The 19076-nt window shown below is 43.3% G+C and overlaps 1 protein-coding gene and 1 pseudogene across 1 annotated transcript; both read left to right on the forward strand.

The window, feature by feature from the left end:
- Positions 1-12531: 12531 nt before the first annotated feature.
- Positions 12532-12783, forward strand: LOC129036206 (large ribosomal subunit protein eL39-like; annotated as a pseudogene).
- A 3895-nt stretch (positions 12784-16678) lies between these two features.
- Positions 16679-18751, forward strand: SPZ1 (spermatogenic leucine zipper 1). The gene has a single exon (XM_054487329.1). It carries the CDS (start codon positions 17123-17125, stop codon positions 18413-18415), a length of 1293 nt encoding a protein of 430 aa, XP_054343304.1. The 5' UTR covers positions 16679-17122; the 3' UTR covers positions 18416-18751.
- Positions 18752-19076: the final 325 nt, after the last annotated feature.

A 19076-nucleotide genomic window follows, 5' to 3' on the forward strand; every position in this document is an offset into this window, starting at 1 on the left:
AGACAAGTTTCAATCAATTTAGAAGTTTATTTTGCCAAGGCTAGGGACTGTGACTGGTGACACAGCCTCAGGAGGTCCTGGGAACATGTGCCCAAGGTGGTTGGGTTACAGCTTGACTCTACACATTTTAGGGGGACAGAAGTTACAGGCACACATCAATCAATGTAAGGTGTACATTGGTTCAGTCTGGAAAAGTGGGATACACCGGTAATTCCAGCTACTTGGGAGGCTGAGGCAGGAGAATCGCTTGAACCCAGGAGGTAGAGGTTGCAGTGACCTGAGATCACACTATTGTACTCCAGTCGACAGAGCAAGACTCTGTCTCAAAAAGAAAAAAAAAAAGAAAGGTGGGACCACTTGAAGTGGGGACGGAAGGGTTCCTTGTCATAGGTGGATTCAAAGATTTTATGGTTGGCAGTTGGTTGAAAAAAATTATGTTATTATCTAAAGACCTGGAATCAATAGAAAGGAAATCTGGATTAAGATAAGTGGTTGGCCAAGTAATTCCAGCACTTTGGGAGGCCGAGGTAGGTGGATCACCTGAGAACCAGGAAATCGAGGCTGCAGTGAGCTGAGATTGCACCACTGCACTCTAACCTGGGTGATAGAGTGAGACCTTGTCTCAAAAAAAAAGGTGCTGGACTCTTAGTTAATCTCTGCTGAGTCAGGAAAAGATCTGGAAAGGGAAGGAGGTTCTCTACAGAATGTAGATTTCCCCCATAAGAGTCAGTTTTGCAGGGCCATTTAAAAAATACATCAAGGAAGACGGGCACAGTGGTTCATACCTGTAATCCCAGAACTTTGGGATGCTGACGCGGGTGGATCACGAGGTCAGGAGATTGAGACCATCCTGGCCAACATGGTGAAACCCAGTCTTTAATAAAAATACAAAAATTAGCTGGGTGTGGTGGTGTGTGCCTGTAATCCCAGCTACTCGGGAGGCTGAGGCAGGAGAATCACCTGAACCAGGGAGTCAGAGGTTGCAGTGAGCCGAGATCATGCCACCGCACGCCAGCCTGGTGACAGAGTGAGACTCCATCTCAAAAACAAAAACAAAAAAACCCCAAAAAATATATATTTCGGGGTAAAATACTTCACTTTCAGGGCCTGCTATCTGGCATGTGATGTTATACTAGAGTCAGGTTGGAATTTGGTGTATTATTGCTACAAAGAGTCAGTTTTGTTAGCTGACAGCTTAAAAGCTCTGTTTTAATGTTAATGCTGGTCAGCTGTGCCTAAATTCCAAGAAGAGAGGGTAGAACGAGGCCATCACTTCAACCAATCCCTTCTTCCCATCACGGCCTGAGATAGTTTTTCAGGCCTCCTTTGGAATGCCCTTGGCTGATGAGGGTCCATTCATTTGGTTCAGAGGCTGAGAATGTTATTTTCGGTGTATGATCATATATACCAAAATCTACTGCAGAAGATTTTATAGGCAGATTTTATACGTAATTTGCCATTTTTTCTTCCAGTCTGCGGCTTGTCATTTTGTTCACAGTGTCTTTCACAAGTGAAAGTTTTTAATTTCTAGAGAGTCCAATTTATTAAATCTTTCTTTCATAGATTATGCTTTTGGTATTGTATCTAAAAAGTCATTGCCAAATCAGGAGTCACAAAGACTTTCTCCTGTGTTTTCTTCTAGCCGTTTTACAGCTTTTATTTCATATTTAATTAATTTTTTTTTTTTGAGACAGGGTCTCTCTCTGTCACCCAGGTTGGAGTGCAGTGGCACGATCTCTGCTCATTGCAACCTCCGCCCCCCTGGGCTCAAGCGATCTTCCCACCATAGCCTCCCAAGTAGCTGGGTGTTGCCATGTCGCCCAGGCTGGTCTCGAACTCCTGAGCTCAAGCAATCTGCCCACCTCAGGCTCCTGAAGTGTTGAAATTACAGGCATGAGCCACCGCGCCCGGCTTGTATTTTATATTTAAATCTATGATTCATTTAAAGTTAATTTTTGTCTAAGGTGTGAGATATGTGTCAAAGTTTATTGTTTTTGCATGTAGATGTCCAATTTGTTCATCACCATTTGTTGAAAAAGACTATTTCTTCATTGAATTGCCTTTCTATCTTTGATAAAAATCAGTTGACTATATTAGTGTGGTTCTATTTCTGAGCTCTCTATTTTGTTTTACTGGTTTATGTGTCTGTCCTTTCTTTTTTTTTATTTTTTCTTTTTTTGAGACGGAGTTTCCGCTCTTGTTGCGCAGGCTGGAGTGCAATGGAATGACCTTGGCTCTCTGCAACCTCTGCCTCCCAGGTTCAAGCAATTCTCCTGCCTCAGCCTCCCAAGTAGCTGGGATCAAAGGCATATGCCGCTACAGCTGGCTAATTTTGTATTTTTAGTAGAGATGGGGTTTCACCATGTTGGCCAGGCTGGTCTCAAACTCCTGACCTCAGGTGATCCACCCTCCTTGGGCTCCCAAAGTGCTGGGATTACAGGCATGAGCCACCGTGCCTGGCTTTATGTGTCTATCCTTTCACACTGCCTTGATCACTGTCTGTGAAAATGAGCCTTCCTACTTCATTCTCCTTTTCCAAGATTGCTTTGGTTATTTTAGATCCCTTGAATTTCCATATGAATTTTAGGATCAGCTTGTCAATTTCTTCCCCCCACAGTCCCCAACTGGCTTGCTTTTCATTGTCTTAACCTTTAAGCTTTTACTTAAGTGTAATCAACCGGGTGAGGGTGGTAGGAGGTATTTCTCAACACTTCTCATGTATACTCAAATTTTGGGTTCTTGTTTGGAGTAAAACAGGCTTTTCACTGTTTACAAGGTTATTTCTCATCTGTGAAACTTCTCTGTCCATATTTTTCCTCTATTTTCCTCTATTCAGTCTTGGCTACCACAATAAGACAGACAGAAAGGACAATGACACCTTTTTCTTGCATCTGTAGTGAGAACCTTAGCAGCACACAGTAATTGCACTAGGTCTGTCAAACAGATGTACAGCTTGTCAATTTTCGCAAGAGGCAGCTGGGATTTTGAAAGGGATTAGGTTGAATCGGTGAATCAATTTAGGAAATATTGCTATCTTAACAATATTAAGTCTCCAAATCCATAAAAATGAGATATTTTTCCATTTATTTAAAGTTTTAATATCGTTCAACATTGTTTTAGAGTTTTCAGAAGTATTGCACTTCTTTTGTTACATTTATTTCTTGTTTTTTTTTTTTTTGAGACAGAGTCTCGCTCTTTCGCCCGGGCCGGACTGCAGTGGCGCGATCTCGGCTCACTGCAAGCTCCGCCTCCCGGGTTCACGCCATTCTCTTGCCTCAGCCTCTCGAGTAGCTGAGACTACAGGCGTCTGCCACCGCGCCTGGCTAATTTTTTGTAATTTTAGTAGAGACGGGGTTTCACTGTGTTAGCCAGGATGGTCTCGATCCTCCTGACCTCGTGATCCGCCTGCCTCGGCCTCCCAAAGTGCTGGGATTACAGGCGTGAGCCACCGCGCCCGGCCTGTTACATTTATTTCTATGTAGAGTTGATTCTCATCATTTGCAGCAATCACAATCTATGAAGTCACTCCAAACATTGAACTAGTGATTACTATAGCTTTCGGAGCAATACACAGTGAGGTTCTTGTGAGCCTCTGGTCTCAACATTTTTGTCAGTTGAAATGCCATTTGTGTTACATAGGTTTGTTTGCCAGTGCCCTTGTAAAACAAGCCAGTCCCATCAGTGTTGAAAGCCTGCTCTTCCTCATAATCCTTTTTCTTTCTTTCTTTTTTTTTTTTTTTTGAGACAGCGTCTCACTCTGTTGCCCAGGTTGAGTGCAGTGGTGCCATCTCGGCTCACTGCAACCTCTGCCTCCCAGGTTCATGTGATTCTCGTGCCTCAGCCTCCCAAGTAGCTGGGATTACAGGTGAGTGCCACCACACCCAGCTAATTTTTGTATCTTTAGTAGAGACGGGGTTTCACCATATTGGCCAGGCTGGTCTCGAACTCCTGACCTCAGGTGATCCGCCCACCTCGCCCTCCCAAAGTGCTGGGATTACAGGCGTGAGCCACTGCGCGTGGCCTCATAATCCTTTTTCTGTATAACACTTAGCAGGTATTTAAAAAAATTCTTCTGTAGCCCCCTGTCTGCAGAACCTGCCTCTCCAGCAATTTTAAAAAGGCAGGAGACATGGACTCTGATCCCAGCTCTCATCATAAGTAGCTGTAATGTTGGGCAAGTCTCTTAGAGAAAAAAAAAAAACAAAAACTTTGGATGAGAATATCTCTAAGGTTCCACTTATTCTAGAGTTCAGGTATTATGCCACCAAAAAAAAAGTAACATTTGTGGCCAGGCGCGATGTCTCACGCCTGTAATCCCAGCACTTTGGGAGGCTGAGGCGGGTGGATCACGAGGTCAGGAGATCGAGACCATCCTGGCTAACATGGTGAAACTCCGTCCCTACTAAAAAAAAATACAAAAAATTAGCCGGGCATGGTGGCGGGTGCCTGTAGTCCCAGCTACTCGGGAGGCTGAGACAGGAGAATGGCATGAACCCGGGAGGCGGAGCTTGCAGTAAGCCAAGATCGCGCCACTGCACTCCAGCCTGGGCAACAGAGCGAGACTCTTCCGTCTCAAAAAAAAAAAAAAAACCTAACATTTGTATAGTAATTTTTAAAGTTCATAGCACCACCTGGTGGTTACAGAAAAGCACACGCTCAGGAAAGGAGATTCTGTATGTTTTCATTTTTGAATAAAAATTTCAATTTTCATATAATTTCCCCTCTAAACTGGCTACCTATAGGTGCACTACTACATCTAAACGCATCATAAAATTATGCTTAAAATTGCACCCTGCATAGAATTCCTTGCGAATGTAAAGACTCTAACCCTTGAATAGTTATCACCAATCAGCAGCTATTTTTTTTTTTTTTTTTTTTTTTTGGAGAGATAATGTCTCACTATGTTGCCCAGGCTCATCTCCAACTCCTGTACCCAAGAGATCCTCCCACTTCGGCCTCCCAAAGAAATAGGATTACAGGTGTGAGCCACCATGTCCGGCCAGCTATTATTCTTTGGTTTTAAAGAAACCTACTAAACAATTATATAAAATAATTTTTTTATTATACCAAAACATTTCCATATTAAAATTTTTCATATGAGAAATGACTCTGTCAGAGGCACCAACAGATGCCTACCACATTGGGCATAAAATGCAATAATAACAGTTTATATCCATTTGTGTTTAATTTCTAATCATTATTAGATTGAGGTGATGCAATTTTGGTAAAAATGCCACAGAAGTGGTAAGCTCTTCTTAGTGTATCATTTTGAAGCAGCATCATTGTCTGCGGTAAACACCTGGGGTTCGTCATCTTGCACCAAGAAAATTAACGACAGGGACATGTGGGTGGGTTAAGGAGCGTAAAGTTTAATAGGTAGAAGAAAGGAGAGAGGAGAGTTGCTCCTTGGGAGACAGAGGCTGGAAAACAGAATAGCAGCTCACTGCCGCAGATTTTATAGGCAGGCTTCAGAAGGCAGCAGTGTGTGATTTACCCGGGCTCACATATTGGTTTGACCAGGTGTAACACTTACATAGAGGCCGGGGAAAACTGGTCGCTCCACCCTAATCTTGTTATGCAAATGAGCTTTCCACTGGGCTGGCGCCATCTGTCTGTTCCTTATGGTACACGTGGCCGGCAAAGAGAGAAGACAGAGCCACCATTTTGAACATTCCTAGTCCTAGGTCATATATTCCTATGGGCACAACTGCTGGCATTCACCCGTGCAAGCTTCCAGCTTGCTGATGTCTGCAGCTCGATTTTACAGGCTGCTCTTTGTTAGAAAGGGAAATGATTTGGGGGCTGCTTTTCTTTTTTTTTTTTCTTAAAGACGGAGTCTTGCTCTGTCACACCCAGGCCGGAGTGCAGTGGCAGGATCCCAGCTCACTGCAACCTCGGCCTCCTGGCTTCAAGCGATTCTCCTGCCTCAGCCTCCTGAGTAGCTGGGATTACAGGCGCCTGCCATCACGCCCAGCTAATTTTTTGTATTTTTAGTGGAGACGGGATTTCACCATGTTGGTCAGGCTGGTCTCAAATTCCTGACCTCAAGTGATCCACCCACCTCGGCTTCCCAAAGTGCTGGTGTGTCCGAAATTGGTGGGTTCTTGGTCTCACTGACTTCAATAATGAAGCCGCGGACCCTCGTGGTGAGTGTTACAGTTCTTAAAGATGGTGTGTCTGGAGTTTGTTCCTTGTGATGTTCGGACATGTTTGGAGTTTCCTCCTTCTGGTAGGTTTGTGGTCTCACTGGTTTCAGGAGAGAAGCTGCAGACCTTCGCGGTGAGTGTTACAGCTCATAAAGGCAGTGCACGCCCAAAGAGTGAGCAGCAGCAAGATTTGTTGCAAAGAGTAAAAGAACAAACTTTCCACAACGTGGAACGGGACCTGAGTAGGTTGCCACTACTGCCTAGGGCAGCCTGCTTTTATTCCCTTATTTGTCCCCACCCACATCCTGCTGATTGGTCCATTTTACAGAGAGCTGATTGGTCTGTTTTGACAGGGTGCTGATTGGTGCATTTATAATCCTCTAGCTAGACACAAAGGTTCTCCAAGTCCCCACTAGATTAGCTAGGCACAGAGCACTGATTGTGTGTTTACAAACCTTGGGCTAGACACAGGGTGCTGATTGGTGCGTTTACAATCCTCCAGCTAGACATAAAAGTTCTCCAAGTCCCCACCAGATTAGCTAGATACAGAGTGCTGATTGGTGCATCCATTAACCCCGAGCTAGACGCAGAGTGCTGATTGGTGCATATAGAATCCTCTGGCTAGACATAAAAGTTCTCCAAGTCCCCACCTGACTCAGGAGCGCAACTGGCTTCGCCTAGTGGATCCCGCCACAGGGCCGTGGGCGGAGCTGCCCGCTAGTCCTGCGCCAGGCGCCTGCACTCCTTAGCCCTTGGGCGGTAGATGGGACTGGGCACCTCGGAGCAGGGGGCGATGCCCGTCAGGGAGGCTCGGCCACTCGAGAGCCCACCACGGGGGGCTCAGGCATGGCAGGCTGCAGGTCCGGAGCCCTGCCCCACAGGGAGGCGGCTGAGGCCTGGCAAGAATTTGAGCGCAGCGTGGGCGCGCTGGCAGTGCTGGGGGACCTGGCTCACCCTCTGCGGCTGCTGGCCTGGGTGCTAAGCCCCTCACTGCTGGGGGCCGGCAGCGCTGGCTGGCCGCTCTGAGTGTGGGGCCACTGAGCCCAAGCCCACCCGGAACTCCTGCAGCCCCTGTTCCCGCCGGCGCCTCTCCCTCCACACCTCCCTGCAAGCAGAGGAAGCCGGCCCGTCCAGAGAGGGGCTGCCACAGTGCAGTGGCGGGCTGAAGAGCTCCTCAAGCGTGGCCAGAGTGGGCGCCAAGGCCAAGGAGGCCCTGAGAGTGAGTGAGGGCTGCCAGCATGTTGTCACCTCTCACTGGGATTACAGGCGTGAGCCACCGCGCCTGGCCCTGCGGCTGCTTTTCATTAAAAGGGACACCTTACCCAGGATTTCTGTATCCTATTTGCCTAAGTAATTTCTTTTTAAACTCTTATATCAATACAAAAGGGTACATTATGTCAATATATCTAATTTCTGGTTATGTTAGCTTTGATCTTTAAGACAGCTATCTACTGAGTTTATCCACTATGAAGTTACTTATCTTTTCGTTTGTATTTAACAAACATCTTGTTAATTACTTTGAGACTATGGGGAGGTATTTTGAGACTATGCAAATATCCTGTTTCTCTCTCCTAATTTTAGTACCCATAGGTGGATCTTGCCTGTAACAATTATTACAGTGGTGTTCTAAGGATGGTTTCTGTTTTCCTCATTCCTTTTCTATATATTAATGGGAATTATTTGGTAAAGAAGAAGTGTCTCTTTTCCCGTATTTAGTTATTTACTCATTCAACAACCTATGGTTTTATAGAAATTTTTTTTTTTTTTTTAGACAGAGTTTCACTCTTGTTGCCCAGGCTGGAGTGCAATGGCACGATCTCAGCTTCCTGCACTCACTGCAACCTCCACCTCCCGGGTTCAAGCGATTCTCCTGCCTCCTCCCCGGTTCATGCGATTCTCCTGCCTCAGCCTCCCAAGTAGCTGGTATTACAGGTATGCGCCACCATGCCTGGCAAATTTTGTATTTTTAGTAAAGACGGGGTTTCTCCATGTTGGTCAGGCTGGTCTTCAACTCCCAATCTCAGGTGACCCGCCACCTCAGTCTCCCAAAATGCTGGGATTACAGGCGTGAGCCACCGCGCCTGGCTAGATATTTATTTTATTATTTAGGTTATAATCCAATACAATCATGTATTTGATTGCTCAAATATGTTTGAATAATTTTAATATGATGAAAAGTTTTTGGTATAATGAAAAACATTTGAGCTGGGCATGGTGGTGTATGCCTGTAATCCCAGTGACTCAGGAGGCTGAGGCAGAAGGATGGCTTGAGCCTAAGAGTTTGAGTCTGCAGTGAGCTATGATCACACCACTGCACTCCAGATCCTCACTCCAAAACATACATATGTGTGTGTATATATATATATATAAAAATTTTATGTAATTAATAGTTTTTTTTTTGTTTTTTTTTTTAAGAAACGGAGTCTCGCTCTGTTGCCCAGGCTGGAGTAGTTCACTGCAAGCTCCGCCTCCCAGGTTCAAGCGATTCTCCTGCCTCAGCCTCCTGAGTAGCTGGGACTATAGGCGCCCGCCACCACGCCTGGCTAATTTTTGTATTTTTAGTAGAGACGGGGTTTCATCGTGTTAGCCAGGATGGTCTCGATCTCCTGACCTCGTGATCCGCCCATCTCGGCCTCCCAAAGTCCTGGGATTACAGGCGTGAGCCACCGCGCCCGGCCTGTTTAATAGGTTTTTTTTAAAACCAAAGAATAATAACTGATTGGTTGTGACCATTCAAGGGTTAGAGTCTTGATGTTTACAAGGATTCTATGCAAGGTGTGATTTTAATCATCATTATTTGTATGATGCTTTTAGATGTAGTAGTGCACTTGTAGGTAGCCATTCTAAAGGGAAAATGGTCTGAAAATTGAAATTCTACAAAATAACTGAGGAGTACTCTTCAGAAGTGTCATGAAAAATAGGAAAAGATTGAGACCTGTCACCGAGGAAACTAGACATGACTAAATGCAGTGTGGGATCCTAGAACAGAAAAAGAACATTAGAGAGGAAACTAGTGAAACCCCAGTAAAATCTGTAGTTTATTTAGCAGCATCTTGCTGAAGTTAGTTTTGATAATTGTACTATAATTACATAAGAAGTTAAACTTAGGGGATATTGGGTGAAGGATACATGGGAACTCTGTACTATTTTTGCAGCTTTTCTCTAAATCTAAAATTTTTCAAAATAAAAGGTTAAAAAATGATTCCCACATAAAAAAGGATTATCTCTGAGTTAATAATATAAGCGATTATTATCAAGGGTAATTATCAGTTGCACAAATCTTATTTTATTTTATTTTATTTTATTTATTTAAAAAAATAAATAAAGAGCAAAAAAGTTTTGCTCTTGTTGCCCAGGCTGGAGTGCAATGGGGTGATCTCGGCTTACTGCAACCTCCGCCTCCCGGATTCAAGCGATTCTCCTGCCTCAGTCTCCCTAGTAGCTGGGATTACAGACATGCGCCACCATGCCCAGCTAATTTTTGTATTTTTAGTAGAGACGGGGTTTTTCCATGTTGGTCAGGTTGGTCTCAAACTCCTGACCTCAGGTGATCTGGCTGCCTTGGCCTCCCAAAGTGCTGGGATTACAGGCGTGAGCCACGGTGCCTGGCCTGGTTGCACAAGTCTTACAGGAGAGATATCAGAATCTCCAAGGGGTACAGAGTATCTTTAATTTGGATAGAAAGCAGAGATCTGTGCTATTATTCTGTTGTAGGCACAATGTGGTAGGCATCTGTTGGTTTGGCCAGACAGACACTCATTCCCCTATTTTCCTTTCTTGTGTGTGTGTGTGTGTGTGTGTGATGGAGTCTTGTTCTGTTGCCCAGGCTGGAGTACAGTGGCACGATCTTGGCTCACTGCAACCTCCACCTCTCAGGTTCAAGTGATTCTCCTGCCCTCAGCCTCCCGAGTAGCTGGGATTACAGGTGCCCACCAACATGCTCGGCTAATTTTTGTTTTGTTTTTTTTTTTTTGCTTTTTTTAAATTATACTTTAAGTTCTAGGGTACATGTGTGCAACGTGCAGGTTTGTTACATATGTATACATGTGCCATGTTGGTGTGCTGCATCCATTAACTCATCATTTACATTAGGTATATCTGCTAATGCTATCTCTCCCCCCTTCCCCCACCCCATGACAGGCCCCGGTGTGTGATGTTCCCCTTCCTATGTCCAAGTGTTCTCATTGTTCAGTTCCCACCTATGAGTGAGAACATGCGGTGTTTGGATTTTTGTCTCTGTGATAGTTTGCTGAGAATGATGGTTTCCAGCTTCATCCATGTCGCTACAAAGGACATGAACTCATCCTTTTTTATGGCTGCATAGTGTTCCATGGTGTATATGTGCCACATTTTCTTAATCCAGTCTATCATTGATGGACATTTGGGCTGGTTCCAAGTCTTTGCTATTGTGAATAGTGCCACAATAAACATACGTGTGCATGTGTCTTTATAGCAGCATGATTTATAATCCTTTGGGTATATACCCAGTAATGGGATGGCTGGGTCGAATGGTATTTCTAGTTCTAGATCCTTGAGGAATCGCCACACTCTTCCACAATGGCTGAACTAGTTTACAGTCCCACCAACAGTGTAAAAGTGTTCCTATTTCTCCACATCCTCTCCAGCACCTCTTGTTTCCTGACTTTTTAATGATCGCCATTCTAAGTGGTGTGAGATGGTATTGCATTGTGGTTTTGATTTGCATTTCTCTGATGACCAGTGATGATGAGCATTTTTTCATGTGTCTGTTGGCTGCATGAATGTCTTCTTTTCAGAAGTGTCTTTTCATATCCTTCACCCACTTTCTGATGGGGTTGTTTTTTTCTTGTAAATTTGTTTGAGTTCTTCGTAGATTCTCGATATTAGCCCTTTGTCAGATGAGTAGATTGCAAAAATTATCTCCCATTCTGTAGGTTGCCTGTTCACTCTGATGGTAGTTTCTTTTGCTGTGCATAAGCTCTTTAGTTTAATTAGATCCCATTTGTCCATTTTGGCTTTTGTTGCCATTGCTTTTGGTGTTTTAGACATGAAGTCCTTGCCCATGCCTATGTCCTGAATGGTATTGCCTAGGTTTTCTTCTAGGGTTTTTGTGGTTTTAGGTCTAAACTTCAAGTCTTTAATCCATCGTGAATTAATTTTTGTATAAGGTGTAAGGAAGGGATCCAGTTTCAGCTTTCTACATATGGCTAGCCAGTTTTCCCAGCACCATTTATTAAATAGGGAATCCTTTCCCCATTGCTTGTTTTTGTCAGGTTTGTCAAAGATCAGATGTTTGTAGATGTGTGGTTTTATTTCTGAGGGCTCTGTTCTGTTCCATTGGTCTATATCTCTGTTTTGGTACCAGTACCATGCTGTTTTAAACCAGGAAGAAGTTGAATTCCTGAATAGACCAATAACAGTCTCTGAAATTGAGGCAATAATTAATAGCCTACCAACCAAAAAAAGTCCAGGACCAGACGGATTCACAGCCGAATTCTACCAAAGGTACAAGGAGGAGCTGGTACCATTCCTTCTGAAACTATTCCAATCAATAGAAAAAGACAGAATCCTCCCTAACTCATTTTATGAGGCCAGCATCATCCTGATACCAAAGCCTGGCAGAGACACAACAAAAAAAGAGAATTTTAGACAAATATCCCTGATGAACATCGATGCAAAAATCCTCAATAAAATCCTGGCAAACTGAATCCAGCAGCACATCAAAAAGCTTATCCACCATAATCAAGTGGGCTTCATCCCTGGGATGCAAGGCTGGTTCAACATACTCAAATCAATAAAATTTAATTTTTGTATTTTTAATAGACACAGCATTTCCCCATGTTAGCCGGGCTGGTCCTGAACTCCTGACCTCAGTTGATCTGTGGCCTCAGCCTCCCCAAGTGCTGGGATGACAGGTGTGAACCATCGTGCCTGACCACATTCCCCTCTTTTCTAATAACTGCCCCCCATCATGCCACTTCATCCCTGGTCCAGTTCATGGGCTGACCCACCCCAAAACTCCATGAGAACATGACCCACCTGGGCCAATCAGTGTCTTCCTTGGCACTTTTGCTAGAACTATAGGGAAAGATAAATTTGTTTTCCTCTGGGATTGTTCAATTTGTAGGATATAAAGCTGGAGCTACCTGATACCACCATGTAGAGAAAGAATCCTAAGAATGAAGGCACAGAGAGAGACAACTCAGAAATGGTGAGGTCCAGCCCTAATTATATAACCTCAGCCCCTGAACCTAGATATGTCAGAAACCATAGGTTTCTTGGTTAACTTAACCATGTTAAGCATGAGTCATTGATACTCTCAACCTTCCACCCTTTCTGCCTCAGTTTATTTGGCTTAAGCCAGTTTGAGTTTAGTCTCTATCACTTGGTACCAAAAGAGTCATGAATGAGCTCTTCCTTTCTCCGCCATCGTGGTGTGTGCTTGACTCCGCTTCTCACCGTGTCTTCTCACAAGACTTTCAGGATTAAGTGATTCCTGGCTAAGAAACAAAAGCAAAATCGTCCCATTCCCCAGTGGATTCAGATGAAAACTGGTAATAAAATCAGGTACAACTCCAAAAGGAGACACTGGAGAAGAACCAGGCTGGGTCTATAAGGAATTGCACATGAGATGGCACACATATTTATGCTGTCTGAAGGTCACAATCACATTACCATATCAAGCTAAAAATGTCACCACTGTCTGGAGAGTTGGATGTTTTATTGGGAATATATTTTTTCTCTCTGTATCTGTTATGAACGTGTCGGTTGGCTGGGTTGAGTAATAAATATGTGAGACCTTTCATTTAAAAAAAGAATAATGAATGAAACATTCTATGTTTTATTTTTTTAAATTAATTTATTTTTGAGACAGGGTCTCACTCCTGTCGCTGAGGCTGCAGTATAATGGTGCGATCTTGGCTCACTGCAGTCTCTACTTCCTGGGTTCAAGTGACCCTCCCACATCAGCCTCCCAAGTAGCTGGGGCTACAAGCACACACCACCACACCCAGTTAATTTTTTGTATTTTTAGTAGAGAAGGAGTTTCACCAAGCTATGCAGCCTGGTCTCGAACTTCTGAGCTCAAGTGATGAGCCTGCCTCGGCCTCCCAAAGTGCTGGGATTACAGTCGTGAGCCCACTGTGCCCAGCCTACATTCTATATTTTTATACTCACTTTGAAATTCACATGTATTAACGGAGAACATTGATTTTATATTTTTGTAAAGGCAATCTTGTTTTTTTTGAGACAGAGTCTTGCTCAGTCGCCTGGGCAGTGGCACAATCTTGGCTCACTGCAAGCTCTGCCTCCCGGGTTCACACCATTCTCTTGCCTCAGCCTCCCGAGTAGCTGAAGGCAATCTTGTTTTAAAGAGAGAAAAATTTGGGCCAGACACAGTGGCTCATGCCTGTAATCCCAACACTTTGAGAGACTGAGGCAGGAGGATTAGTTGAGCCCAGGAGTTTGAGACCAGCCAGGGCAACATAGTGAGATCCCCGTCTCTGCAAAACAAACCAAAACTAGCTAGGCATGGTGGTGCATGCCTGTAGTCCCAGCTTCTCAGGAGGCTGAGGCAGGAGGATTGCTTGAGCCTTGGAGTCTGAGGCTGTAGGTGAGCCGTGATTGCCCCACTGCACTCCAGCCTGGGCTACAGAGCAAGACACTGTCCCCCACCCCAGAAACAGAAGATGAAAGAAAAATTTGACACAAATTTTCACCTTAACAATTTTAGAAACAGTTTTTTTTCTTTTCTTTTCTTTTTTTTTTTTGACAGGGTCTCATTCTGTCACCCAGGCTGGAGTGCAGTGGCATGCTTACGGCTTACTGCAGCCTCAACCTTCCGGGCTCACACCATCCTCCCACCTCAGCTTCCCAGGTAGCTGGGACTATAAACATGCGCCATCATGCCTGGCTAATTTTTGTATTTTTAGTAGAGACGAGGGTTTCACTATGTTTCCCAGGCTGGTCTTGAACTCCTGGGCTCAAGTGATCCTCCCAGCTCAGCCTCCCAGAGTGCTCAGATTATAGGCATGAGCCACCATGCCCAGCCAATTTTTTCTTTTGTGAGTCATTAAGCTATGTGAAACTTAGTGGATAGAAACTGTAAAACAGTCCAAATGTGTTTAACCTCCATGGTTATCCACTGGGGAATATGGATCAATAGAGACAAGAGGACTGCTCTTGTTTCTCAAAATCTATTTACCTTTCAGTGCCTAACGTAAACACATTCCAATAAAATTAACAACTGTTAATTGGAATTCATTCTAGTTGTAGGGGAAAGGAAATATTTAAATCCTTTTCAGATTTTGTTTTTGTTTTTGTTTTTTTCTTTTTTCTTTTTTTTTTTTGAGATGGAGTTTCACTCTTGTTGCCCACACTGGAGTGCAGTGGCGCAATCTTGGCTCATTGCAACCTCCACCTCCCGGGTTCAAGCGATTCTCCTGCTTCAGCCTCCCAAGTAGCTGGGATTACAGGTGCACGCCACATGCCCAACTAATTTTTTTTCTTTTTTTTTAAGTAGAAACGGAGTTTCACCCTGTTGGCCAGGCTGGTCTCGAACTCTTGACCTCAGGTGATTCGCCCACCTCAGCCTCCCAAAGTGTTAGGATTACAGATGTGAGCCACCAGGCCTGGCTCTTTTCAGATTAAAGAAAAAAATTATCTTCGTATCTTGACCATGCTGCCTTCAAACCAGTTTTCATAAAAAAGAAAAATCAAGGCGAGAGCAATATTAGATTTATGTCTGACAGCATTAAAAAGCTGCAAGCACAAGAGGATAGAGAATACATTTTCTTTTTAAGTATCTAGGGAACATACATGAACACTGATAATCTATTAGGCCAGAAAGAAAATATCAATTTCAAAAGGTAGAAATACTACAGACATTTTCTGAATACAGTATGATAAAGCTAGAAATTAATGATCGAATCAGAAAAAATTCCCCTTGTCCTGGAGATTAAGAAATTGTCTTAAATGATGCTCGAGTCAAAGGGGGAAATAAGAACCAATGCTGAACTTCTAAGATGGAATTAAAGCATTAGGACAATTGCTAGTATCTATGCTGTGATTGTGTGAATTAGAAAAGGTGTTCCTTTTTCAAGTAAAAACAGAGACCAACCCTCTGTATCTGTGAGTAGTCAGTGACGATGGCCTGGAGCCCAGGTGGCTGAAAGATGAGCATGAGGCTCTGGGGAATTAGAGCCAAAGTGAGTTGGTAACTGGAGAAGAAAGAAAACATATAAATTTCTCTTCTCTAGGGGAAAAACCTGCGTATGAGTTTTCCCTTAAGATTGGAAGCAAATTTCTATTAAAGTGCTTGCTAGCAAGATTTTGAAGGCCAAGAAAAAGTCATACGCAAGAAATGTTTTCTTTGAGTTCTATATTCTCAAGACCTGACTCCTAAGAACAAAAAGACAAGAAAGCAGCTTATTAAAATGCAAGAAGTTTAATAAACTTGTTACTTTCTATAACCCACTATAGAATTTACCTGTTTCAAATGCTTTTTACTTTTTACTTTTTAATTTTTTTTTTTTGAGGCATTGTCTTGTTCTGTCACCCAGGCTGGAGTGCACTGGGGCAATCTCAGCTCACTGCAACCTCCCCCTTCTGGGTTCAAGCAAGTCTCATGCCTCAGCCTTCTGAGTAGCTGGGATTACAGGTGTGTGCTGCCATGCTCAGCTAATTTTTGCATTTTTAGTAGAGATGGGGTTTCATCATGTTGCCCAGGCTGATCCTGAACTCCTGGCCTCAAGTGATCTGCCCACCTTAGCCTCCCAAAGTGCTGGGATTACAGGCATGAGCCACTGCACCTGGCCAATTTTTTAATTTTTTGAGATAGGATCTCACTGTGTTGCCCAAACAGGAGTGCACTAAGTAGCACAGTCATGGCTCACTGCAGCCTCAACCTCCCAGGCTCAAGTGATCCTCTCCCCTCAGCCTCCCAAGTAGCTGGGACCACAGGCACACACTACCATGCCCTGCGAATCAAACACTTTACAAATATAACTGTGTCATTTTAATAAGTTACTGTGTAGAGTGTGGAAATCTTAGAGGATCAATAAAAGAGCCAAAAAAAAAAAATCCCCAAATAAGTTACTGTGAAAAGTAATGTCAAAGTTTTCTATCACCTGATGTAAATGATTTGCGAGTAAGCTTGCCAAGCCTGTCTTAAAGGATACCTATATTCAAAGCCAAGAAAAGTCCCAGTTTGTAATTGTGTTGCTATTATAAATAACCATTCAGATAGTCCCTTCTTGGAGCAGTAGAATATTTTTGAATGGAGGGACTCCTGACATTACTTTCCTAAAATCACAAAAGGCTGTCACTCTCAGGGTTTTGTTTTGTGTGGATAACTTTCTCTTACAGTCACATCTCTCCTAGAGTGGGAGCAATAAAGCCTCTAGGTGCCATGAAAGGATGGGGACCTCACCAGAGAGGACTGGTCTCAGCAATGCCCTTAAGTGGTCAAAACATGCTGCGGTTGAGGTCAGGATTGTGAGGGGATAGAGGTGACATAGGGAAGTAACTGAGTGCATTTAGACTGAGATGAATAGCAACCTAGAAATTAAGGAGGGGAAGAGCTGTTGTAGAGCTCTTTCTAGCATGAGGAGTAGGGGTAGCTCAAGGTTGATTTTGATGCAGGAGTCACTGGGCAGGAATTTAAGAGGCTTCCATTGTGACACAAAGGAGACAGACACTATGGATAGGCCACAATGGTGCAGTGACAAAATAAAGACCTGGTTGCTAGGGCCAGAGAATAAACACCGGGTGCCTAGAGGAGAAGAGATGGAGCCCCAGCCCTGGTCCCCTTTCCCACCCTTCCTCCCCACAAGGCTGTCTGAGATGCCACCTTCCACCTAAACATCATCTCCCAAATTTTAATCCTTAACTTTGGTCTCTGACTTCTGTTTGATTCCACAGTCTCCACCCACATTTGCACAAAGGACCATCACCTGTCCTTCCTGGAATCTCTAAAGTTTTCTGCTTTCCTTCTGCTGATGGCCAGCTCTGCTAAGTCAGCTGAGATGCCCACCATCTCCAAAACCCTTAACCCTACTCCTGATCCTCATCAAGAATATCTGGACCCTAGGATTACCATTACCTTATTCGAAATTGGATCACTTTCCCCTTCCTCCTGGGGCTCTCTCCCTTCCCTAAAGAATAGCAGCCATCAAGTTACAGAAAAACAGACTGCACAGAAGTTTAACAATCTCTTGAAAGAAATTAAAGATATTCTTAAAAATATGGCAGGTTTTGAAGAGAAGATCACAGAAGCAAAAGAACTTTTTGAGGAAACCAATATTCCTGAGGATGTGTCAGCCCACAAAGAAAATATCAGAGGACTTGACAAAATCAATGAAATGTTATCAACAAACCTGCCTGTTAGTTTAGCCCCAGAGAAAGAAGAGAATGAAAGGAAACAGGAGATGATATTGGAAACCAATATTCCTGAGGATGTGTCAGCCCACAAAGAAAATATCAGAGGACTTGACAAAATCAATGAAATGTTATCAACAAACCTGCCTGTTAGTTTAGCCCCAGAGAAAGAAGACAATGAAAAGAAACAGGAGATGATAATGGAAAACCAGAACTCTGAGAACACAGTACAAGTTTTTGCAAGAGATTTGGTAAATCGTTTAGAAGAAAGAAAAGTCCTTAATGAAACTCAACAAAGTCAGGAAAAAGCAAAAAACAGACTTAATGTTCAAGAAGAAACTATGAAAATTAGGAACAACATGGAGCAGTTACTACAGGAAGCAGAACACTGGAGTAAACAACATACTGAGCTCAGTAAACTGATAAAATCCTATCAGAAATCTCAGAAAGACATAAGTGAAACTCTTGGAAATAATGGAGTCGATTTCCAAACCCAGCCAAATAATGAAGTGTCAGCTAAGCATGAGCTGGAGGAACAGGTAAAGAAACTGAGCCATGACACCTATTCATTGCAGTTGATGGCAGCTTTGCTAGAGAATGAATGCCAAATCTTACAGCAGAGAGTAGAGATTCTCAAGGAACTCCATTATCAGAAACAGGGAACTCTGCAAGAGAAGCCAATTCAGATAAACTATAAACAGGACAAGAAAAATCAGAAGCCATCAGAAGCAAAGAAAATAGAAATGTATAAGCAGAACAAGCAAGAAATGAAGGGTACATTTCGGAAAAAAGACAGATCCTGTAGAAGCCTGGATGTTTGTCTTAATAAGAAAGCTTGCAATACCCAGTTCAATATTCATGTTGCAAGAAAAGCTCTTAGGAGAAAAATGAGGTCAGCTAGCAGCCTAAGATAGAAAATACCAAAAGCAGACGAAAAGGTGAATACTTAAAAAACTACGTCTGTTACATCCAACTTGTCAGGCATGATCAATCATCAAACCTGGGGCAGATCTGCTGGTTCAACCAAGAAAGAGCTATAGAATAAGAAGATTGACACTTACATTACTCATTACTTCAGCAGTTATGTAAGTCTGGTCTTTAATGACCATTGTGTCTACATCAAGTTCATAACTTTTCACCTTTACAATCTGCTTGGTTTTTTTTGTACTTATTAGATAGACAGCCTAGAGTGAGAAGTTAAAGGTCCAATTAAGTAAAGATCTAAATAAAAGCCAGAATACAAGGGAAAATTTTTTTCTTTATTTAATCATTGCCTGGGGGCAGGGGGAGTTCTGGGGGAAAAAAGTATATAATGTTTTTGGCCAGGTGCAGTGGCATTTTGGGAGGCCAAGGTGGGAGGATCGCTCGAGGCCAGGAGTTTGAGACAAACCTGAGCAACACAGCAAGATCCCATCTCTAAAAAAACCAATTAAGTGAAAAAAAAGTACATAATGCTTTAGTTGTGACCTTTTAAAGCTCCCTTTCTAAATGTATGTTTCCTTTTCCTATTATACACTGAAGTGTGGGATGTGGGGGAATTTTAAAAATGCCAATAATCCAACCCTAACAAATCAT

Source organism: Pongo pygmaeus, chromosome 4 (genome assembly GCF_028885625.2).
Source record: "Pongo pygmaeus isolate AG05252 chromosome 4, NHGRI_mPonPyg2-v2.0_pri, whole genome shotgun sequence".
Taxonomy (NCBI): Eukaryota; Metazoa; Chordata; class Mammalia; order Primates; family Hominidae; genus Pongo; species Pongo pygmaeus.